Source organism: Sander vitreus, chromosome 5 (assembly GCF_031162955.1).
Source record: "Sander vitreus isolate 19-12246 chromosome 5, sanVit1, whole genome shotgun sequence".
Classification (NCBI taxonomy): domain Eukaryota; kingdom Metazoa; phylum Chordata; class Actinopteri; order Perciformes; family Percidae; genus Sander; species Sander vitreus.
The window spans coordinates 9,854,151-9,880,263 of NC_135859.1; the positions used below are offsets into that span (position 1 = coordinate 9,854,151).

The window sequence follows — 26,113 nt, forward strand, 5'->3', positions numbered from 1 at the left end:
AGGTTCAAACAGTAACATTAGACAGAAAAAAAGCTGCGTCAACAAATTATCTGCAAGCTTTTGGGTATTAAAAATCCGCACAAAGATAACTAGGCTACAATAGTAGTAGTAATTATTTTACATACTAATCATTCCACTTGGAGTAAGGTTGCTTCCTGGTCAGGGTACTGTCTGCTGCCGATGCCTGTGCAGCTCGTCCGGCCAGGTGTAGAGCCCTTTGTACGCACATTACAAGACGCTGGTCTTGTCACGTGACCAGGCAGGTTTTTGAATTAGCCCCCTCCCCTTTCTTATGAAAGTAAACATAGCAAGTTATCTCTGCTAAACCTGATTAGTGCAATGAATCTTTCAGCTAAATAGTACAAACAACTAAGATTGTTTAGTAATGATAGCAGGTTTTTACAAAACATAAAAGTGTAAGTAATGATCACTCGTAAGTTTAATTAGAAACAGAATCGGGGTTTACAGTGTGTGATTGAGGAGGAAATAATAACATATTATACTGACCACATATAAACTTTTCTTTTGAAATGTATCACCAGGTATGGACATTTTACTGGACTATCAGACACAGCTTTGTCATATTTATTGATTAAGTAAAACTAACTCCTTGCATACAGTGTTTCTACTTTGGCCAATAATCCCTAAACTTAACTGTATAGCAACGACCAGGGGCGATTCTAGGATCAGACCTTTAGGAGGGCTCAGCCCCTAATGAGAATGTGACATGGATACAATGCCTTGCAAAAGTGTTAACCGACCTGCTAAATCAGTAATTTCACTGGATAACAATGCATGTATGTATTTATTATTATAACAGAGGACAAATGCAAAATATTGAACATATGAAAAAACTATGAAAGTCCCTTTATGGACTACCAGAATCAAATGAAATGATAATAAGGTGTAAACAATAAATAAATAAAAAATAAAACTTTCCTTGACTGGGTTACAGGTGCATAGCATTGGCGACAGCGACACAGGATATTAAACCTGTTTGTCTGAACCTGTAATTGTTTGCCCTCTGTCACTAACAGACAAGTTTGCAATATCTCACTTGAAGCACTAACATTGATTAAAACATTTTTTTTTTATTATTATAATTTTTAGGGGGGCTGAGATGAAATTTAGGGTCTAAACTCGCCATGACCCTGCAGTCTTAGACTTATGACTGATGCATTACAGTTATAAGAAATGTTTGAGTGATTAGGCTTACATGTAGCCTACCTCTCGGTCTCCTCCTCTCTGCCTTTCTCACACTGCCATTGGTTAGCATTAGGCAGGCTCCGGGATGATGATGCCTGGAAAGGGGGGTAAACTCGGAGCGCACGTCTCTCCTGCAGCGAACACACGAACAGCAAAAGTGAAGTGAAGATGCTTCTTCCCTTTCGATTAACAGTTCAGCTCGTGAGCCAGTCACTTCTTCTTCTTCTTCCTTTTCTTCTTCTACCAGAGCGCCAAACTCTCCCCTTTCCAGGCTTACAGGAGGAACTTGTGCAGCCGGGCTCGTCCAGCTCGGAGGAGGCGAGAGGAGGCACCAGAGATACGGAGCATTGTCCCCCCTATAGCGTATCGCTGGAGAGCTACGCGTCGTTATGGGTGCGCTGACAAAAGGACGTTACCTCTCCATGACGGGCCTCCTGCTCCTTGTATATTACACAGTCTCAGTGTTCTCCAAAGGTAAGAGCTGTGTCAGTGTATATACTTGGCTACTTTCTGTCTCACAGGATTTAAAACGCCATTTCCTGCTGTTCTTGTTGAGCCATTACCGTGGTTACGCACCACTTGTCACGTTTTATTTGTGTTGGATATTCCTGAATGTTCGCAAATATACCACTGTGCACATTCAATTTTCAACGTGTTTTTGATTCATACTCGGGACTTAGCCTACTCGTCACAGTTTCAGCTTTCTCTTTATTTCCCAATGCGCAGCAGAGGTTCTGATATTGATTCATCAAGCCGCAGCTCACCCTGTCAAGTTCCCAATCTTTTTCATACACCCCTCAAATCGAAGATAATTGCCCCGTTTTCACTCAGTTCTCGCAATCTTTAATGAATCCAACATCATGACGGCGCTGCATTCAGTAGTAGGCTTTGATAGAGGCACGCCTGTGCAACAGGCATGTCAACGTATTTTTTTGGAGTTAAATGTGCTGATTCCTTGGATGTCTGTCTTCATTTTTAAAACTATCCACTCCCGTATATCCTGAACTGGATACACTTTCAGGGAAAATAAGGGAGTATGAAAAGCTGTTTTTTTCGGGGCAAAAGGACAGGCATTTATGTTATGTTCAAGCATAAAATAAGAAAAGCATTGCCACTGACACCATAAACGATTTTTGAAAGGAGAGGAGAGCTGGATATCAGTTGGGTGCCATGGATTTTGCGGCGGCATTGTGATAATTTGTCAAAAGCCATATGCCCATGTTAACAATACAGATAATTAACATGTTTTACATATTTTGTAGGTAGAAATAGGCCTACACTTGTGTTAATCAACATTAGAATAAACATAACATGAACTTGGCATGCAGCTTCAACTTCACTATAGCTGCCAGGAATACCAAGTTTATTTCCTGTGATCTGTCTGCTCATGGAAAGCCATGAACAGCCTCATGGAAGTGATATTTGACATTTTTTCATAAACAAACAAAATTTGGAAGTAATTTGATGTTTTCAAAGTCATACTATTAAGCTGCGACAGAATCCATGTTCTGTTAGCGGCACATTTGATCACTTGTTCACAGAGCACACACTTTGCATCTTCATTGTTCAATCTTCTGAAGTATTTCCTCGCAAAGCTGGTGGCAGACATTGTGTTGTGTTGGCCTGATTTAGATTGTAGAGCCTATATTAGATAATTTTTTGGTGAGCAAAAAGGAACCGTTGTGCTGCTGAGTTTTCTATTCCTTCCGACTCAGAAAATTGCATCCATGTGTGGAGGACGTAAAGGACTCACATAAAGGAATTAAAAATGTCTGCACTGATACGCATATTTTGTACATATCAGCCTATTTGTTTACGTCTAGAATGTAACTAGTTTGTTTGATTTGAAATCAGAGAATGTTTGGTATTTTTGCTTAAAAATTATTGAAACGATACTCAATAAAGATACATGTTCTGTCCATTGACCAATCAATCAATCAATTATTTTAGCTTCAGACGCAGCTGCATAAAAATCTCACTTAATGCTTGAAATCTTGATTGCATCCATCATGTCTGCAGGAATCAAAGTGGCCTTGCCATTCATCATGTCTGCAGGAATCAAAGTGGCATTGCCAGCCCCCTTATGTACAGCACAAACGGCTTCAGGGTTGCCATTTCTCTGCATGTCACATCATTCTCAAAGGCCATACATGTAACAACAGGTGTCACACGGACCCCACAGCTTGACTCTTTGAACCAAACCGCAGCAAACACAGCGTTACAGCCACAGCAACACTTGCCAGTGCTAGCTAGCTATATTTAATTAATTAAGCTCTTAAGGATCATTGGTGATTTCCGCAGGCCCCATTGGATGGAAACAAGACTCATGCGTCACGGCTGTGAGTAAGCATGGTGTGGCCCAGAGGGAAACTTTGAAAGGCTTTGCAATCGTGTTTCACAGGACAAGTCATGAAACATATTTTAAGATACAGCTTCCTAAGCAGTGATATTAGATGTGACTTTCTTATAGATCAGGTATTGATTATTACCATATACCATTTTCTTCCAATGAAGCCCTACTTAGAGATGCATAAAGGCTTACTGAATGCACTGATATGTAATATCCCTTATAATCTGGCTTTGGATGTATTTGGTACTTGATTTGATTGACTTGATTTATATGATGTGTAATTTAGCAAGCAAGCGGGTGTGTAGAGGAAAAGAAATAATAAGGAAATGGATGATCTGATATTTGATTGAGGATTGTTGTTGTCACCCAGTTCATTTGCCAGTTATTCAACATGCTCTGCTGTACGTTTTCCTAATGCTATATGTGATTATAAAAATATGTTATGAGATTAGGGTATAGAGCCGCTGATGTTTGCCTTGCTGGAAAGAGTCAGATTGCACACATGCTGGGACCCCTGGTGGTCACCTAATTTGATAAACATTAGAAGCAAACAGCATCTTCTAGCTCCACAGATGCACAATTATGTCAAGACTCGCTGAAGTAATTATCGCCACATGGTGTGTAATGCCGTGTCTCTCTCTTTTCTGACATGTGGACTCGTCAATTGTCCCTTAGGCTTTTGTACACCCTTGACCTTGCACTGCATATTGTACACAAGATGCACAAAACTGTGGCTACTTTTGTTTTCTAGAAAAGAAATCTCAAGTTTTTATTTTATTTTGCTGTGTATACGGCTTTCATGAAAACACACAACGGTCAAATCAGTTGTTTTCCCTCAGAAAAAGTTAAGGGGCTCTTATATTTTTCCCTGCCGATCCAAAAATGAATCATCATAGTCAGGCTGCCTTAGGTGACAACTTGCGCAGTTCAGTGCCCAGATTTACATTTAAATGAAACCAAATGGCTGAACATTCAGAAATGATATACAGTAATGATGATGGTAATAAAAACAAAGTCCTCTTTCATATTGGACTGGCTCCTGCTTGGGATTGCTGTCAATTGGGGACTTTGCAGGTACAGTCAGTGAGTTATGTATTTGCTATGTCAAGACTACTGTATTACCTTCACATTTCAACGAGTGAATTCATCAATGTGCTGCTTTGTAGTCAGCAATCAGCCCAGCAGGTCATTGTGTTCTACTGTCCGCTATGTAGCTGAATGGTACTTAAGACATTCAACTTTGTCCAGCGTCTGTGTGTCATCTGTAGCTGTAAATTTATGCTGCAAAGGCCCTGACACATTCAAGGTGTCTAATGACCATAGAGTGTAAAAATAGCGGATGTTGCCTTGAGTTTGGCGATATGGGCGTTGCCATCTTGTCTTTTTTGCAACTGGATGTGATGATTTATGATGACATGGTGGAGCTGGGGAGGATGATGCGGCCAAGCCGGTGTTATTTAAGGTTGCAATGGCGTTGCGCTAAAGCTCGCCATTGCATTATACTAAGCTTTTGGGTACTGCCACCATTCATCTGCATATACAGAAAATCTGCAAGCTTTCCCTCAAGTTACCAGCTAGCGGTAGCGGTAGCTAGCTAGCTTGGTTCGCATAACGCTGAACAAGACATTTTTAGATGACCAAATGCTCCAATTAACTTTGATGAAATGAAAACACACAGTGAAAGGGTCAACGTTTAAGACGAAAACATGGCCAACACAAGTTCACGGCGATTTAAATACACAGCGCCATAGTTAGCATTAGCGTGTAGCGACGCCCCTAGAGCATCCTCTACTTTATCATCAATTCTAAAATTAATGGGACCATAATTTACAAAATGTACATTGAAGACTTGAAAGTAGCAATTGAGGCATAAACTCGTAGAAGGGCAATTTTCCCATAGACCTTTATAGAAACAGATTTCTTTTTAGAACTAGTGGTGTTGCCCCTGCTGGAAATTAGGCACTTTCGCATTGGCTTTACTTTTCAGACCCAGAAGCTTTGTCCATTATTTTTACTCTCTATGCTAATAGTCTAGTTCCAAACCTGTGTAGGTGGGATCATCTGTGGATGTCATCTTCCTGTACCCAAGCAAGAAAACAGAAAACCCAAATGCCGTCGATAAGCTGTAGGTTGTTTTCAGTCAACTTACATAAATAAAAACTTAAAAAAATGACTATAATGTGAAAGATGTTTCTGGTAGTGAGGAATTCACATGTGCAAATATAGTCATTTTCATATTTTACAACAACACTAGTGTGTACAAGTCACAGAGGTGTGGGATACATTGATTAACAGACAGAATGAATGTGCAATGTTTTTGATAAACGATTAATCATAATTGTTTTTAACATTCAAGATTCTTAAATGTAAGGATTATGTCTATTATGTATCACTTTAAATTGAATATCTTCATTTTTTTGTTATTTCTTGAACTAGGTTGACCAATAAATTCCTCATAACTTAAGGTGTACTTATATTTTTTCCGGGCTTTAAACTGCATGTCACAGTCCTCCTCAACAGATGAAGTTTACCTAGACTGAGGAAAACCATGAGATGCAATTTAAATCTGCAGAAAAAGCTAGTAAGTGAACTTTGAGTCTAGATTTAATAGTCCAGAAATTTAAAGATATTATTAGTCTCAGCTGCAGATGGGACAAAACTGTTTTTGTGGCCTGAGGTTTTGGTCCTGATGCACCGCAGCCTCCTGCCAGAGGGGAGTGAGTCAAAAGGTTTGTGTCCAGGATTGGAGGGGTCGGCCACAATCTTTTAGGGTCCTGGAGGTGTACAGGTCCTAGAGGGTTGGCAGATTGTGAATGCAGTCTGCCCTTGTCCTTGGCAGCAGTGTATCAGATGGTGATGGAGGTGAGGGTGTACTCAATGATGGCAGTGTGAAAGTAAGCCATAAGTTCATCCTCTGTTGTGCTTTCTTTTTTTTGTGATGAACGATTTTTATTTTTTAACAACATACAAAACATATAACTCGCAACATGAACACACCCCTCCGCCCCCCTCCCCTTCGTCATCACCACCCACCTAGTCTATATCCACGACTTTCCACTTCCGGGATTGCTCCGGTGCCGCAGGAAATTCTGCCGGATGTCTTTTCAGCGATTCCTGTTTCCTTTCGCTTTATTTGTGTTGGAATATCAACTCCATCGATTTATGAGGACTATGGTTAACTGCTCTCCAGATCTCTGCATGGTAAATTGAGACAGCTAGCTAGACTATCTGTCCAATTTTAGTTTTCTGTTGCACGACTAAAACAACTTTTGAACGTACATGTTCCACCAAAACAAGTTCTTTCCTCAGGCTATTTTGCAGCGGCTCCGATAGGAGCTTAGCATCGCCCATGATGATTGTGATTGCTTTAAAGCAATGCCAATAAACCAGAGCACGTTTTTCTCCCATCCCGGAATGGTGTGTGGACTAGCCAGACCCTTCTCCGCAGCGCTGTAGAGGTAGTTCTGGCAATGCGAGACTACCACCCACCCAGACAAAAAGCAAGAAAAGATGACACAGTAACTACAATATTCAAGACCATTCAACAAAATAGTAACAAAATAAACAAACCATAAACTAAATAAACATATGTATAAATGACAACATCATTAGCCCATCATACACTCTCTCTCCCCAGCACAAAGCTTCTTAGGAGCCCTCCAGAAAGCTCAGGTACTTTACCCATTTTCTAGTATAGACATCTCTAGCCATCTCACAAGCCCACTCCTAGATGGATGTTTATGGTCTTAACCCCGCTTGCCTGCACTTCCTATCCGGGGAGCTGTGTTAATAGACCTCGGCAGTGCTGTTGTATTCGGTCTTGTCACAAAATCTACCACATTTTGTCTCGGTCTCAGACAAAAAGGACAGGATTTAACACCAAAACTGCGGAATATCACTTGAATGCCTGTACACTGATTTATTTGCATTTGCATTGCATACATCAATGCTGATGTCAGCTCCGACATTTGCCACCCACTGCGCGGTACCGCTCCCTCACTTGGGCGAGAGAGGTAATGTAGAGACGGCAGAGAGAGAAGACTGCTTCTTTGAAAAAAATTACGTATAGGCTGCTAAATATATAACTATTTACCTCATAAAAACAAATAGTGCTTGTGTGAGTGTTGTGAGTCCATCTGTCTCTGGCTCCCTCATCACTCAATATTTCCCACACTGGGTGTTAGATAGTTAGATACCCCCCCTTTAATGGAAGTCTTATCACTTAGATATTGAGTTCAGTGTAAACAAAAAAAAAGACAGAGAGGAGTAAGGGAGACCCTGTAAGGGGCTGAGGCAATAATAATGTTATAATTGACACTTTGTTTACATTTCTGAATGTGCATTTGTTAAGCACCATTCAATTAAAATATGACTGTGAACTAAAATAAAACAGCACATTGTGTGTACACTGTATGTATCCCCAAATCAGTAAAACAGTTAAAATAGGGAAATGTGAAAAATTGCGTTGCAGGTGGATTTAAGGTGTGTGCCCCTACATTTTCTGCCTGTGCACCTGAAAATGTTTTGAATGGAACCTGGGTCTCTGCAATCCGACGTAGGTTATCATCTATCCTGTATCATGTATAAAATTCCTGGACCTTATCACAGGACCATAGGACATGAAGTAATTGGCCGTCCTCTGTATTACATTTCCAACAATTTGGTGTCTGGAGGGAGTCCAACAGAAGCGATGCATGATTTTGAACTGAATAAGGTGCACCCTCACATCGTGTGACATAGTTTTAATATTCCTACAGATTCTGTCCCACATCTCATCATCCAGTGTAATACTCAGATCCCTTTCCCGTGTCTTTTTGAGGGCTGTCCAGGCTCCATCCACCAGGTTCTGCATAAGCATAGAATACCGAGAAGCCTCATGACCTTGTCCATTGTTGTGCTTTCTTGATGTTGCTGATGTTCAGCTCCCACTTAAGGTCCTAGGAGATGATGGAGATGATGGAGCCCAGGGTGATGATGATGCCCAGGAAGCGGAAGACTGGGAGGCGACTGGGGAGGCGACTGGGGAGTCAAACAGGGTGGAGGGGGCGGGAAGGGGTGTTTTCTTCTTAAAATCTTAAACCAAGTCAAGTCAACTTTATTTTTAATTCTGCAATATTTGCCTGACATACAGAGCAATTGAAAATACGTTTCTCTCCTACCCACGGTGCAATAAGGACACGTACAACAAGTATAATATAAAAGATAAGAAATATATACAAATAAAGATAAAACAGATAATATGTACAAATAAGATAAATAAAGATAAGTAATATATACAATACAGTAATAAATTCTAAATAGTCTTCAAAAAAGAGCGAGACAAGGTGCAATGTGTCTGTGATAAAGTTTATCGACATCTGTATTCATATTTCATTCAATATTTTTTATTTTTTTTACACAAATTTAGGGTAGCAATGATCCAATCTTAATTGTGTTTGCATTGTTAAGTGAAAATATAGCCATTAATATGAAGTGCAAGGGTCAAAACAACAGCCAGACAGCATTAGCAAAATATATTATATTGCAAATATCCATGGAATATTCATACATCATAAATAATAGATTAGAACAGCTAAGTAGAAAAAGTAGTTTTTCCATCCCTGTTTGGGTGATATTACTTGTACAACCACCTAACCACACACATAACCGTAATACATATACAAAACAGTGCTTAAATATTCATAGCTATTAATTGAAAAAACATCTTTATTTCTGTAATATGATGAAGGTTCTTACATGTGCTCCAAATAAACACTTTACTTGTACTGAGCAATTACTCATAAGCATTATAACAAGTAGTACACGGTCTTTATGAAAAAGCAGCTCTAATGTGTGTTTTTTTCTCACATGGTCTTTGCTGTAGAGCAAATGCTGGCACTACATCATTGCGGTAATATACTCCCAATTTAGAGGTGTCAGGTTGCACAGGTTCCATTAACTTCTTCATATCTGTGTTTACAGATGGTGCGCACCAGTGTGTGTGTGTGTGAGTGTGTGTGTGTGTGAGTGTGACTGGGCCCATAGTAATTAGGAAACTATTTTTTATTATATTTGATAGCATCTGGGTGTGAGCTTCCATAGAATCAGAGTCAAGTGATAGGCGAGGCCTCATCTCTTATCAAGTCGGAGAGAATTCAATATTGTTATCGAAAAACATGTCCCCTTGATGTATGGGCCATGGCTGAAATCTATGTCAGCTGATCTTAAGTAAATGGCCTTTTGGAGTTTTTAAGCAAATCTCACATAGTCTATCTTATAGAAATAAAATGGATAGAAATGCCATTGAACTGTTTGCCGTTGTCATTTGATTAGTACAAAACAAAATGACAACATGTAGGGTCGTAAAATGTGTCGCAGCTCGCTGGGAGGAGAGTGGCGAGACACAGCTCGAAAGATGTTTTCCGGAGCGGCACGGAGTGAGGATGAGGGACAGTTAGACCCAGAGGCAGTGGGGCAGCGAACCGTAAGACCCAGTCCACTGTTCGGCTCATTCTCTGTAACCAATGTAGCATGAAAGCAAGGCGGAACCAGCAAGCCAGCCAGCTGACGAGTTCTTAGTTGGCTAGCGCCCCCACACCCCACCTGTTACAGAAAACAAACCAAACAAAGCTGTCACTCTTCTGGTGATAGCAATGTGCTTTGTGTGGATGAAGCATTAAGTTCTTAAATTTGACTCATTTAGCGGCTGGCTCTCTGCCTCGTAATGTTACTACTCCACTGCTCGTTTTTCCGTTACTGCAAAACCTCACCACCGCAACTTTCCACAAGTCACTTTATATGGAAGATTATCCGTTGCCATGGCAATGGTACACATGGAAATAGCTGCCGCTCTGACCATTTTGCTACATTGATTTGAATGAAAATTGCCTTTGTATCCATTTCATTTTTATGGTCCATCCATTGGAAGATAAGGGAGTGTTTCTGTTCTGTGAGTGTGTCATTGTTCTTTATTTTGCATCGAATCAACCACTTTTTGTTTTCATTAGCCATGCTAGGTTTTTTTAAGGATATATTGTATTGGCAGTTCTGCTTTATTGGATAGTGATAGCTTGGAAGGAGACAGAAAAGGCAGAGGAGAGAGAGAGTGAGAGACAGAGAGCGATGATAACATGCAGCAAAGGGCCCAGACTGGAATCGAACCCATGCTGCTGCTGTAAGGACCCAGCCTTGATACATGGGCACCATCTCACCCACCCATTTTTATTGATAATTAATTAAATTATTGTAGAATGTGGCCGGTTAGCTCAGTTGGTAGAGCGGGCGCACATATGCAGAGGTTTATTCCTCGACGCAGAATGTCCAGGGATCGAGTCCGACCTGTGACGGCTTTCCTGCATGTCTTCCCCTCTCTCTCCCCTTTCATATCTCAGCTTTCCTATTGAATAAAGGCAGAAATGCCCAAAAAATAATTGTAGAATCCCTGCACTCTACTGTGGCTATTAGCAACAGTTGTTTAATATTTAAAAATAAGTTCTGGGCAACACTGTCATAAGGGAAAACTGATAGACCATGTTGATTCGATCTACTACAAAAGTAAATCCATAACTCTCTGAAAGTTTGTGTGCACATGGGCTCAGAAGCCACTTGCGTTAGAGAAGATGTGGTTGCAGGAGAAAGTTTGAAGAAAAAGTGTGGCAGTGGATCTCAGCCACAGGGTCAGGGGACAGAGACAGGAACATGCAGGGGAAAAGTAACAGAAGGGGAAAAAAGAAGACGTCTAGTGTTGTCTCTCCCTAAAGGACTTGGTCTGAGAGCAGTGTCAAAGATCACTCTGACCATTCCCTCATCCTAAACTTTATGACGTTTTATTCTCCTGAACTAATCTTTTCCTTTTGGACATTAAATATCCCTATTTTCAATACCCAAGTCTTCCATAATTGAAACCTAGAGATATGTAGCTGAATGTAGAGTCAGAATAATTTGGTGCATACATAAACAAACTACACTATTAATAAGAATAATGTCAGTCATGGGCCTTGTTGGTGAGGCTGACTGCAGAGGGGAAGAAACTATTTGTATGGCGTGAGGTTATGGTCCTGATGGAACGCAGCCTCCTGCCAGAGGTGAGAGGTTCAAACTGCTTGTGTCCAGGGTGAGTGGGATCGGCTACAATCTTTCCTGACTGCCTCAGCGTCCTGGAGGTGTACAGGTCCCAGAGAGACGGCAGATTGCAGCCAATCATCTCAGCAGAGCGGCAGTCTGCCCTTGTCCTTAGCAGTGGCTGCAGCATACCAGATGGTGATGGAGCAGGTGAGAATGGACTCAATGATGGCAGTGTAGAAGTGCACCATCATTGTCTTTGGCAGGTTGAACTTCTTTAGCTGCTGCAGAAAGTACATCCTGTGCTAGGCTTTTTTGATGAGGGAGCTGATGTTAAGCTCCCACTTGAGGTCCTGGGAGATGATGGAGCTCAGGAAGCGGAAAGACTCAACAGTGTTGACTGTGAAGTTACCCAGGGTGATGGGGGGCGGGTAGGGCTGTGTCCTTCCTAAAGTCCACAACCATTTCCACTGTCTTTGGAGCGTTTAGCGCCAGGTTCTTCTGACTGCACCAGGTCACCAAGTGGTCAATCTTCCACCTATAGGCGGACTCATCCCCACCAGAGATAAATCCAATGAGGGTGGTGTCGTCCGAACTTCAGGAGCTTGACGCACTGCTGGCTAGAGGTGCAGCTGTTGGTGTACAGAGGGGAAAGGATACAGCCTTGGTGGGAACTGGTGCTGATGGTCAAAGAGTCAGAGATATGTTTCCCCAGCTTCACATGCTGCTTCCGGTCAGACAGGAAGTCTTAACCACCTGCAGGTGGAGTCAGGCACCTACAGCTGGGACAGCTTGTCCTGTAGCAGAGCCGGTAGGATGGTGTTGAAGGCAGAGCTAAAGTCCACAAACAGGATCCTGGCATAGGTTCCTGAGGAGTCAAGGTGCTGTAGGATGAACTGTAGAGCCATGTTGACTGTGTCGTCTACAGACCTGTTGGCTCTATAGGCGAACTGCAAGAGATCCTGTCCTGACTTGAAGGAGGCTGGTACATGGCATGTCTCCAGTAGGGTGTTAAAGATGTCTGAACACACAGCTGATCAGCGCAGTGCTTCAGGGCGAAGGGAGAGACAGAGTCTGGTCCGGGTGCTTTGTGGAGGTTTTGTTTTTAAACAGTCTGTTGACTTGTCTTTCCTGAATAGAGAGTATTGTTGTAGTGGAGGGGGGCTTTTTTATTTGCAGTTGGTCTGAGCCCCTTCCAGACAGAAGCAGAGTAGTTAGCTGAAAACTGTTGTTGGAGTTTCTCAGTGTACAGTCTATAGCATCTCTCACAGCGTTGCTAAACCTGTATTTTTACTCTTTAAACCAGTCCCTGTCTGCACTCCTTAACGCTTCATCCTTTACCAACCTTAGCCGTCTAAGTGGTACGTATTGGTATACAGCTGTCCTCACAGAAGCTGATGTATGACATCACAGTCTCTGTGTACTTGTCCAAACTGTTGTTAGCAGTCCTGAAAACATCCCAGTCTGTACAGTCCAAACACGCCTGAAGATCCGCCACAGCTTCACTGGTCCACTTCTTAGATGTCCTCATAACAGGTGTAAAAAGTTTTAGTTTCTGCCTGTATGAGGGAATCAGGTGGATCATGGCGTGGTCTGAGTGTCCCAGTGTAAGGTATCTTTTACACACTCAGCTGCTGAGACATTTTGAAATGGTGTCGGCGCAATGAATTATGAGCTTGATTCCTGTGATCATTAACATCCTCTGCTCTCATGTTTCACCATAAAAAAATGAAGCATAGTGTAAGTTCTGGCAGGTCATGGAGTCAAGCTCTGCTATTACCTCAGCTCAAAGCTGACAGTTTCTAAGCCAGCACACCAGCTGATGACTTAGCTGAGTCCCTCTTTTGATTGGATTTCCAAATAGCGTGCTCTATTTAAACTGCTTTTCCCATCCTACCTTGCTGCATCTCTGCTAGCGCTTGCAACCCATCTCCACCCCATCTCGTCCTTTTAAATTCATGTTGTCTATGTCAATATCGTGGATGGGTAGCGTTGCATTTCCCCCCGACTCATTTCCTGGTTCTCCTTCTCCATAAACAACATGAAATCAAGGAGAGGGTTAACTTTTCCTGCTAAAGATTTCCCACCGTGGTCAGAAAACACGGGAGACACTTTGTTTCTCTCACTATGACTCTAGAGTCGGTACTCACTCTGAAGCTAATCACTCTCTCACTTCTCCCTCGCTCTATCATCCACTCCCCACACACACACATACACACGCCGGCTCGACACACACACCAGTTCACAAGTATAAACATCAGGCCACTTACGTAGGCTACGGCGAAAGCGCTGCGTGGAGCCACCGCAGAACCATAAAACAGGCTTTCCATACATGCACATGGAAGGGCAGAGAGGTGTGCTCTCCCTGCCTCATGCTTTCCACGTATGCACGTGGAAGTGCGGGGAGGCCCCAGAACAGAGCCATACCGCCAAATACAAATTGCAGGTAAATGAATATATTTTGACAAAGTGGTCCTGACTGAACTATATAAATAGAAGACCTCCGTGGTGTGCACCATTATCGGGCTGCTCCCTGGTGTGGACAGTTTCACTGATTAACAATGAACACAGACCTCCGTCAGTCAGTGAGACAGCAGAGAGACACAGAGAGACAGACGTGCAGCAAGAGCGGACAGCAGTTTTGGACGCCTGAATTAATTAAAGGTCCCATATGGTGACTCTGAATCTGTACTGTCTATATGTGTCTATTAAACACTAATTTAATAGTATTCATGTTTCCATCAAGGTAGTTTTATGCGCATTTTGAAGTATCGCATTAGAAAATGTTGATGGAAACGGCAAAATTTGTAAAACTTCCTCAAATTCGCAAAAAAAAAGAAAGAGTTAATGCACAAAATGGGAGATGGAAACAGCTTTGACGAATAAGTTGTGACGTAGCGAACATGTAACTCACATAACTATAGTCCCGGTATCCTTCAGATGGGGAAATGGGTCCCATCCAGTGCGCCGCACACCGCACTGTGCTATTGCCTGTGCCTCAGCCATGTCGGGTAAATTGACGAATTGGTTCAATAGCTTGAATCGTATGGCCCTGCACACCGCGTATACACAGCGGCTCTGCCACAACCCTGTATTCTGCACAGGTGGCCAACTTGTACAATGCTACCTCTCACCATTTAGCCAAAGAAATTAGCTTCTAAACCTTTTGATTTAGCAAGCGGTTTGCATCTATAACCGGACAGCAGGATGTTTCAGAGTGGTAAGTTGAATTTTTATTTTATTTATGCATGTACCGTTTTAGATCAACTCAGCTAGACAAGTAGATAGGAAACATTAGCATAGCAAGCTTCAAGCTTGGTAGCTGCCCAATACATCAATGTTGATGCCTCACTAATCAATGTGTTTCAATGTTCATGTGCTGGCTTGGCTTGACTCGGTTTGTCAGCCCAGCACGGCAGGGATATGCGTCTCCAGAAACAAGACTGCCGACTCTTACCCCCGGTTCTCCCCGGAGCTCTGTGCGCCGCAGTTGCCTGGAAAAGCGGCCGTGAGCAGCACGAACGTCCCCGGTGACGATAACCTTATATTTATTATAGTTTCATAAGTTTACGATTATGTAGGATGTAAAGACATTCTTGTTCTTACGTCGCAATGTCTGCTGTTGCTTTTAGGAGCCGGGGAGCCAGAAGTCAAAAAGGTCAAAAGGTGGATAATAAATGAGCCATTTTTTGTTTCTATGATAAACATTTCCTATGCATTCTCCAGTCAGTGCTAAATATTTGAAAACATGCGGGTCGAGCCTTAAAGTGAATTGTCCCAAAGACATTACTTTATTTTCCACAGAGAATTAAACGACTTTACGGTTTGAAAAGGAGACTACTTTTCCTGTTTCATGCTTCAGACGATGTTTAATGTTACTGCAGGTGCTCATGTGGACATTGCAAGCGGATGTTGTCATCTGAGGTGGAAAATGTGTGCTGCAGGGAGATACCTCAGGTAACGTTATTATTGTCTGGTTTATATCACTGCACCCACGTAAATAATAAAAAGGTGAAATAAGTTGACTATATGAAGCTTCTGCAGCAGTCCTCTACATTTAAACTATTTAGCCAGTGTTTTCCAACAGATCCTAAATGATAAAAAGTGATAAAATAAAACATTTTATTAGTCACCATTATATTGTCAGCCCACCTTATAAAGTTTAATCTAGTGGAACTCATCTGTGTGTAAATGTTTTCTTGATATTAAATCAAATTATCCAAAAAGCATAGTTTGGGCTTGTGCTTATACACATAAAACTAGATTAGACCAAATTACTTTTGAGGTTTTAATTATTGAAGCAACCAGAAAACTCTGTTGCACAGCACCAAGGAGCGCAAAGGCCACAGCAGAGCAACAATGGACAAAAGAAGCTTACAAATGTTCAATTTCATTTTATTTATATTGTCAAATCATAACAGAAGTTATCTTAGCCACAACATTAACATATATAGTAATTATATGAATATGACTAAGTCATAATTAACTAACAACTAGTCATTGTTGCTGTCGCTCCATCTCTGCTGCCTGCCTCCGTTATGTCTTGTATGTGCTTTCAATGTGGCCTCAGAGACTTTTATCCCTTCTTGTGATGGCCTAAGCCACACAGGTTAAACAGCCAGCAATGGTCCTTCCCGGTGCAGAAAAGGTGTGGCCAAGGGTGAAGGACTGTTATATACTATGGCCTGCCAATTGGGCCGTACCATCAGATGCCATGCTGGAGGGGGGATTTAGGTTTAGGTTGGGTTTATTTGTATTAGTTTCAATTATGTCCATTTTGGTTTCCCCTGTGTGTGTTATTTGGTTTGGCCCAGTTAGTATATATGTTCCCTTTTGTCTCATTCAGGGAGGGCAGTTTTTTTTCACATTTATTTTTGTTGTAGTTATGTTTGGTTTAAGTTATATTGAGTTGACCTATTTTAGAGGTTTATATATTAAGTTCTTGGTTTTATATTGTTTTGTGCATTTTTTGGGTAAATAAAAACCCATTATTTTCAACAAACTCCTGTTTTCCTAATTGTCTTACTGCTTGGTCCCTCACAATTGGTGGCAGTGGTGGGATCATCCAGTTGAGGAAACAGGAGTATTTTTTTTTTTCTCCCTCCCAACCCAAGAAGAGAAAAATGCCTCGAGGAAAAGGTGGAAAGAACCAAGGGGGACCGGCAGGCCTAACAGTTGCTCAGGAAGGGCAAGCCAATGAAGAAGAAAATGGAGCTTCTGGAGGGGTAGATAGCACAGAGGGTAAGGAGCCAACTTTGTCGGATGTGATGGCCATTCTTCATGCTCATATGGGGCAGCAGGAGGCCCGAGAGGCAAAGCAGAATGAGGTAACTGCAAGACAAGAACACCGTTTTAGAGCGATGTAACACCAATTTCAACTTCTGCAGTGTGAAGTTCAGACCCGAACATCTCCAGATCTTCTTTCAGTCGAGTCCGATCCTCCAGAGCAGGGAGTTCAAACATCCACCCTACACCCTCCGCCAGCCCAAACTGAGTCCATGGTTACCAATCAAACAGCGGCCTCTGCAGGTCAGGCTTGCTCACATCATCAGCCCAGGTTGGAAGAATTAACTGATACTGATGATATGGAACATTTTCTCATTACATTTGAACGCATTGCTGTAGCATGCAGGTGGCCAAAAACAGACTGGGTTTTTCATTTAATTCCATTACTGACAGGCAAAGCTAGAGGTGCATATGTGCACATCTGCAGTCCTTGCTAAATATGACATTAATCCTGAGACATACAGGCAGAAATTTCGCTCCCTAGAGGTCAACCCTGATGAGAGCCCCAAGGAGCTGTATGCAAGGCTCAAGGAGCTTTATGGGTATTGGATCCAGCCAAAAGGTAAAACCATCCAAGAAATTGGTGAAATGATCATATTTGAGCAGTATTTGAGAATGGTGTCCCCAGAGCTTCAGGTCTCGATCTGAGAACATGACACAGATTCAGCGATGGAGGCTGCAAGGCTGGCTGATGTTTTCGTGGCTGCACGGCAGAAGGGACAACCATGGAGCTACAACCTATGGAGAACAAAGGACAACTGGAAACCAGCCTACCAACCAGTGACTGGTGTGGGTAAGCATCCCATGGGGGAAAACCAGTCAGTTAGCAGAGCATTACAATCCTCAGGAAGAAAGCCAATCTGTTATCTATGTGGCGTAGAAGGCCATACAAAACCCATGTGCCCTAAAAACTCTGCTAAAATGACACAAATGTGCTTTGTACCACGCACTCAGGAAGAACCTGAGCTCAAGAAGGACCAATCTATTAAAATGACAAATATTGAAGTGAATGGAACAACTCTTAAGGCTCTGTTTGATTCTGGAAGTGATCAGACTCTTGTGCACAGGAAGTTTGTACCCCCCCCACATAATCAGCACCCAAGACATCATACCTATCTGTTGTGTAAATGGAGATGAGAAAAGATATTCAACAGCTGACATGTACATAAAAGTAGATGGGCAAACTTACCTGTTGAACGTTGGAGTTGTTGATTGCTTACCCTTTTCTGCTGTACTAGGGCGAGATCTTCCAGTGCTTTTTGATTTGTTGGAGTTAGACCAAAGCCGGAAATGTAATGCGGTTGTTACCAGAGCACAGGTAAATAAATCAAATGACCATGCTGAGACTCTCTGTGCACTGCCTTTCTACAATGATGAGATGGAGACAGCACCCGGAAAGTCTCGTAAAACTCATAGACAGAGACGGCAGGAGAAGTTCCAACACACTGTTGTGAAACCACTAACCAATCCTGAACCAGACTTACCCTTAGGATTTCAAATGCCAGTGAACATAATTGAGGCGCAGAAAGCTGATCCATCTTTAGTGTCTCTCTTTCAGAAAGCAAAGGAGAAGGAGCCAGAAGCTGAGCTGGACTTCAACAGAGATGAGTATATTCTGCAAAATGGCATGCTCTATCATCAACAGGGGTCAGTGTTGCAGCTAGTGGTTCCCCAAGCAGTTAGACCGAACATACTTACCTTGGGGCACTCTGTTCCCTGGGCTGGCCACCTGGGTAAGCACAAAACCACAGCACGTGTCAAACGCCATTTCCACTGGCCGGGTCTGTGCAGAGATGTAGCTGAATTCTGTAGAAATTGCCCTCAGTGCCAAATAACATCTGCTAAAACTCCATCCAGAGCTCCTCTCCAACCTCTACCCATCATTGGCACCCCATTTGAAAGGCTGGGAATGGACATTGTGGGCCCCGTTGAAAGGAGCAAAGCAGGAAACCGTTACATGCTGGTCATAACAGATTATGCTACAAAGTACCCTGAAGTCTTTCCACTTAAATCTATAAAAGCCAAAGCAGTTGCTTTCTGTTTGGTGCAGTTCTTTGCCAGAGTAGGTTTCCCTCGGGAAATCCTGACTGATCAAGGAACTAACTTCATGTCTTTGCTGCTGAAACAGGTGTACCAGCTACTTGGAATAAGAAGCCTGAGGACTACACCGTATCACTCCCAAACAGATGGACTGACGGAGCGCTTTAATCAGACCCTGAAGCAGATGCTCCGGAAATTTGTCAACAGCGGTACAGACTGGGATCAGTGGCTGCCATATCTCCTCTTTGCATACAGGGAAGTACCCCAAGCCTCTACTGGCTTCTCTCCGTTTGAACTTCTGTACGGGCATGAAGTGCGAGGTCCTCTCTCACTGATGAGAGAGATTTGGGAGGGAGGAAAGGTGAGGGGGGAATCCATTAATGTCATATCCTATGTTGTCCAGATGAGGGAACGACTGGAGAAAATGAGTGAGCTTGCCCAAGCACACATGGTGGAGGCCCAGCAACAGCAAAAGTCCTGGTACGATCGGTAAGCCCGGCAGAGGTCCTTTAACCCTGGACAGAAAGTGCTAGTGCTCCTCCCCATTGATGACAGAAAGCTTCTGGCAAAGTGGCAAGGACCGTTTGAGATTCTCAAGAAACTAGGGCCCACTACATACCAGGTGTCAACCCCAGGGAAGCCACGGTCAAGTAGGATACTACATATAAATCTCCTGAAGGAGTGGGTGCAGCGACCAGAAAGAAAAGAAGTGATGCTCATCAGAGGTGTGCAAGAGGAAGAGGAAGTGGATGAACAATACTTACCTTCAGCTGGGGCTCCAGTGGACCACGACCTTGACCACCTCTCTGAAGACAAGCAGCTCCAGGTGAGAGACATCTGTAATTCAGAAGTATTCCAGGAGAATCCTGGTAGGACAAATATTGTTGAACATAACATTATTGTTAAAGAAGGGGCTTCAGTTACAGGATCCCTGAACGCCTACTGGCTTCACTGGAAAAGGAGAGTCACCTGATGTTGTCCCTGGGGATCATCGAGACTTCAAGAAGTGAGTGGTGTCACCCAGTGGTGCTGGTGCCAAAGAAGGATGGCAGCATACGGTTCTGCATTGACTTCAGGTACCTAAATTCAGTTTCTCAGTTTGATTCCTATCCTACACCAAGAATGGATGAACTGCTTGAACGACTGGGCAAAGCAAAATACTTGACCACATTAGATCTGTGCAAGGGTTATTGGCAGGTAACCCGTAGGTTTTGCGGCTGCATATCTGGATGACATTGTCATTTACAGTACCACCTGGAAGGAGCATTTGGAACATCTGCAGGCTGTCTTGGACCATCTCTACTCTGCTGGGCTGACCATAAACCCATCAAAGTGTGTCTTTGCTGCTGCAGAGATGGCATACCTGGACCACATCATCGGAAATGGTGTGATACGGCCACAAGTCAACAAGATCCAGGCCATAGAGTCATGTCCTTTGCCAGAGACAAAGAAACTAATTCAATCTTTTCTGGGCATGGCAGGCTTCTACCACCGCTTCATACCGCAGTTCTCCAACAGGGCAGCTCTTCTCACAGACCTGACTGGATCCTAGTGTCCCAATCAGATCCTGTGGACAGAGGACACAATGGCAGCTTTCTATGACATCCGACAATCACTGAGTAAGGAACCAGTTTTGTACAGTCCAAACTTTGATGAACATTTTATTCTGCAAACAGATGCTTCCGACAGGGGTCTGGGGGCTGTGCTTCTCCAGGGACCACCCGGCCACCGCCATCCAGTTGCCTACATCAGCAGGAAGATGTTCCCAAGAGAGGTTCGGTATTCAACAGTGGAAAAGGAGGCCCTGGCTATCAAGTGGGCTCTCGACTCCTTGCGGTACTACCTCCTAGGCAGGGAATTCACCCTTGACATGGACCACAAAGCTCTTCAGTGGATGGAAAGGATGAAGGATAGCAATGGCAGAATAACCAGGTGGTACCTGGCACTCCAACCTTTCCGCTTCAACATCCAGCATATCTCAGGCAAGAACAACCTCACAGCTGACTACCTCTCTCGCAGTTCCAGCGAGAGTCCTGAAGGGGGGGCGTATGTGATGGCCTAAGCCACACAGGTTAAACAGCCAGCAATGGTCCTTCCCGGTGCAGAAAAGGTGTGGCCAAGGGTGAAGGACTGTTATATACTATGGCCTGCCAATTGGGCCGTACGGGGGGATTTAGGTTTAGGTTGGGTTTATTTGTATTAGTTTCAATTATGTCAATTTTGGTTTTCCCCTGTGTGTGTGTTATTTGGTTTGGCCCAGTTAGTATATATGTTCCCTTTTGTCTCATTCAGGGAGGGCAGTTTTTTGTTGAGTTCACATTAATTTTAGTTGTAGTTATGTTTGGTTTAAGTTATATTGAGTTGACCTATTTTAGAGGTTTATATATTAAGTTCTTGGTTTTATATTGTTTTGTGCATTGTTTGGGTAAATAAAAACCCATTATTTTCAACAAACTCCTGTTTTCCTAATTGTCTTACTGCTTGGTCCCTGACACTTCGCTTGTCTCCTTTGTATTGTATTAACTGCATGGACTGCTTTAATGCCTTTTCCATTATCTATGCTTGTTTGTTTGTGTGCCACTTCTTTGTATGTTTTAACACTTTTTGCTTAGGCCTGCTTTTATTATAGATGTAATGTAACTCATTTAAATGTTAACCATTGTATTTTAGGATGCCTATTATCAGCTGGCTGGGGACTACAGCTCGAAATTAGCCGTTGAGGCTAAAGCTGCTCCTTTTACTGTATAGTTAATTAACGGGGACTGTCCACGGCATTATAAACTAATAAACTAAACTAATTATAGCAGTGGGTCTAATAGAATGCTATGAACAGTAACAATAATAATAGCAATAACAGCAGCAATGGTACTAGGAATATGACTAATAACAATAGCAGCAGGCACAACCATTGCCGTTACTCCTTCTTGCACTCCTGTCGTTGAGGTTGTCGGTCCAGCTGAGCTCAGACTGGCTCCACTTTCTGAAGACAACAAAAAATGTACATGAAATATTTAAATATTGCTGTTTTAACCTGTAACCTGTGTAACTATGTAATAATATTTCCAGGTATTTGGTGCTGGGGTTTCCTGGTCGAAGGGTCAGGGTGGTGTATGCAGACGTTACCTACATTGGTTTTCAACCTGTGCTGGATTGAAGCGTGACACGTATCCTACGATGGCCTCTTCCATGGATGGCACAGAGAACTCAGCACAAAGATCATCTGGAACCGTGATCTTCTGAAGCTCTTCAGTAAAAGGTGCTGGGTCAGGGACAACACTTTCTAGTGTGAGGGTGATGGGTTCCTTTACAAAACCTGTGGAATAAACTAGTTATTAGGGTAGTTGTTTTGTTTTTACACTAGTTAGTTAGCATCAGCCTTTCAAAAACTCATGAAAATATTTTAAACTGACCGTTGTCGATCTGAAAAACAGATTCAGCAACTGCATAGCTTATTTCTCGCTTAAAATGTTTTCAGAAACACGTTTCGGTGAACTATTTTCGTAAAATAAGAGGTGTATTCAAAACAAGCAGACATTATGGTCGGTTTTGAAATCCGGGAGCCCCTCGTGTAGCGCTCGTCCAATCAGGTGCAGCCATCGCGGTTGTAGGAAGGTGTAGCTTGTTTTCTTGTCAGTGGTCAAAGTGAAGAGAAACAGATAACTGCTAGAGGCTGGGAAGTAATTCTGGGAAGCGGGGCGATGCCTGCCATGAAAACAAAGCTTATTTGGGCACTGTGTGAATCTTTCCTCCACCAGACAGCAGCAGTAGTAGTAGTCTCTCCTTCTTATCGCCATGGTTACATATGTGCGCCAGAAAGGCAGAGAGCGCTCTCTCTTCCTATTGGTAAATGTCAAGAAACACATCATAGAACATGTCACACTAGGCGGAAAAAGACAAAAATTCTGACATGCTAGACTTTCTGCGTCGTGGTTGTGAAGCGTCCCAGACGTTAGATGGATTTTTGATTATGTCACACAACGAGAGGTAAAGACACACTAAACTAACAAACATTCAATTTCACTAACCTCTGCTTCTGACATTAGTCCTCACAATGTCCCAGAATAGTTGGGTTCCAACAGGGGTAAGTCTGGCAGCCAATACTCCAGGCCTGGGAACAGGGTCTAATGGATCCCTAAGAATAAATTCAGATATTTTAGGGAATGGATTGGAGATAGGGTGGCAATATTAGTAGTTATAATCTAAGACAGTTTATTTGTCATTGTAGGCATATAACAAAACGTGTGGTAACTATCAGAGACCAGCAGCAATAGAACACAAGAAAAAAAAACAAGATAAATATGATAAGGTAGCATCCTTTATCTACTATAAATGATAAATAAATGCACTTGGATGAGGCATGTGACACTAAACAGTAGGGTTGGGCATCGTTTGGATTTTAACAATTCTGATTCCAATTCCAGTTCTTCCTTTCGATTCCGGTTCTTCTCAATTCTCGATTCTGATTTGAGGGGTGGAGATGAAACGGGTCACATGCCTATTTTCACAAATAAGAGGAACGTTTTATTTTGATTCAATGGTGGTTTGCAGTTTTACAGGTTTTTCAACGTAAAATAAAGCCACATAAGAGCGCCGCTTACTGTGCTCCAAGGCTGCAACACAACAAGCGCCTGGCTGCTTCGGAAACCAAAACTTGGGCATATTAAATTGGGAAGTAATGATCGGATTTGAAACCAAAACCTCCAAATGATTCCAAACGATTCCAATAAAGAAACGATTCCGATGGAATCGTAATTTTTGAAACGATTCCAAGTAGGAATCGGTTCTCGATGCCCAACCCTACTAAACAGTGACAGTGCAAAGTAACAGTGCAGTATAACAGCAGTATTTAACAACATTTTAGATACAATACAGATGCTATGTCTATTTTGGAACAGACATGTTCCATGTCAGGTTGGTTACCTGGTTTCTATGTAGCAAATACATCAAATTTTAATTGCCCCGTTTAGCTGGGAGGCGGTCTAGTTTTGTGGGGGGGGGGGGGGGGTGGTATCTGGTATCAGTACACCGAGCCACGTCTCCGTGAAGCACAAAATGGCAGATGAAGAAAAGTCACTGTTTTTCCTTAACAGTGTCTGTAGTTCCTACAGTTTATTGCACAGTGAACGCACGTTGGAAAGGAATAGCCCAGGTAGTGAAGTGCGAAATCCCCGTCTGCGCAGATGGGCAAGCGCTCCGGCTCTTCTTCCTCTCCTACAGCAGAATAACAACAATCAAATCATTGTAAACATCAAACCATTAAAAAACAGTCACATTACAAAGGCATCAATGCATTCATATATATATATATATATATATATATGTGCACCGATTACAATTTTCTAGGCCGATTCCGATTTCCGATTTTTCATTGAGTTTGACCAGCCGATACCAATTTTAGCTGATTCCGATTTCATTTTTTCTAACCACTTTACAGCACACACAAATATGTATTTTCTGTCTTTTCTTTAATAGAACATTTTACATAGAACATTTTGATAATAATAATAATAATAATAATAATAATAGATATAGATAATCGATCGCTATAAAATAGAACTATATAAATTACTCCTGGTGTGGGAAATTAACACACACATCTAAAGTGCAATGTTATGGAAGAACCATTTCCTTCTTTTCACATCCAATATCCAACAAAAAAAATGGATATATTTAGCAAACTAAACTTCTGTATGTATGAAAACAGGGAAAACAGGTAATGGCAATAAAATAATAAATAACAAATAAAAATAAAATAAATATAGCCTAAATGCATATATATATATATATATATATATATATATATATATATATATATATATATAATATATACAAGGGCTGTCAAAATAACGCATTAATTTCGATTAATTAATCTAATCTAATCTAGAGAGAGCGTTATTTTTTCTCAGATTAATTAATCGGAATTAACGCGTTATTTTGACAGCCCTATTAGGGCTGTCAAAATAACGCGTTAATTAGTAAAATAACGCGTTAATTTCGATTAATTAATCTGAGAAAAAATAACGCGTTAAAAAAATTAACGCAGATTAATCCATTCCATATTGATGTTTGCATACAGACGAAAATCTGGTGCCACTGATATGTCTGCGCTTCTCTCTGATGCTCTGAAACAGACGTTACAGGAAACACAAACACCGCTGCATGTGACGCTAGTTAACACAATACTCAATACAGCAGCTAACGTTAGCCTACCGCTAGCTAGTAGCTGGATTAAACACGGTTACAATGCTGACAGCTAACGCTAAACGGTGTAAAGTTTGACTGTGTTTTACTGTAGAGGATTCAACACTGGTATGTAACAATCTGCAGCTGCCGTCGGAGAAACAACACAGCCGGTGCATTCAATGAAACTGGTAAACTACAGCCTCGTGGTGCATTTGAAGTTATTGTAAATGTCCTTTTCCTATCTGGTTGTTGTTTTTGTCATTCAACAGCAATTTACTAGTGAAATAAGTTATTGTTATACATTATTATTAAATCATTTAATTTTGACCATATGGCCTAGCAATAAACAAGCCGTTCTTTAATGCCACCAACTGTTGTTTAGTACCGTTTTTTTTCCGTATTGTATCGGTTCAGGCACCGTTAATTATGTATGCGATTAATTTTGATTAATTAATCACAGAGTATGTAATTAATTAGATTAACATTTTTTAATCGATTGACAGCCCTAATATATATACACACATACACTACCGGTCAAAAGTTAGATCAATTAGAAATTTTCATTCCACTCCATTACAGACAGAATACCTGAGATCAGTTGCATTGTTTTTTTTTATCAGGGCAGCAGTTTTCAGATTACATTATGTGCTTATTTGCAAAAGGGTTCTCGACTGTTGTAGAGAGAAGTGGCTGATCTTTAATGCAATATATACATTGCCCATTATCAGCCACCATTCATCCAACGTTCCAGAGGCACATTCTGTTTACTAATCTGATATAATTTGAAAAGGCTGAGAAAACATTGGAGAACCCTTTTGCAATTATGTAAGCACATAATGTAACCTGAAAACTGCTGCCCTGGTTAAAAAAACAATGCAACTGATCTCAGCTGGTATTCTGTCTAAAATTTAAATTCACATGCTTGCTTGCATGGGTGTTGAATTAAATGTTTCCCCCTCCTCCTCTGAGGAGTACAGGGGGTTGGGACGCTATGCGTTGGAGCACGCT

General features: G+C 41.9%; 1 protein-coding gene across 3 annotated transcripts in view; it reads left to right on the plus strand.

Annotated features, from left to right (window-relative positions):
- The first annotated feature begins 1,277 nt into the window (after positions 1-1,277).
- Positions 1,278-26,113, plus strand: part of LOC144518011 (netrin receptor UNC5D-like) — a 343,327-nt gene continuing 318,491 nt past the window's right edge. For 2 of the 3 annotated variants that reach the window (XM_078250346.1, XM_078250347.1), the window contains exon 1: positions 1,279-1,680. In XM_078250346.1, the coding sequence (XP_078106472.1) occupies positions 1,596-1,680 (85 nt within the window). In that variant the 5' untranslated portion in view covers positions 1,279-1,595. Of the gene's footprint in view, positions 1,681-26,113 lie in introns of all 3 variants that reach the window. The other variant, XM_078250348.1, reaches the window with a different exon arrangement.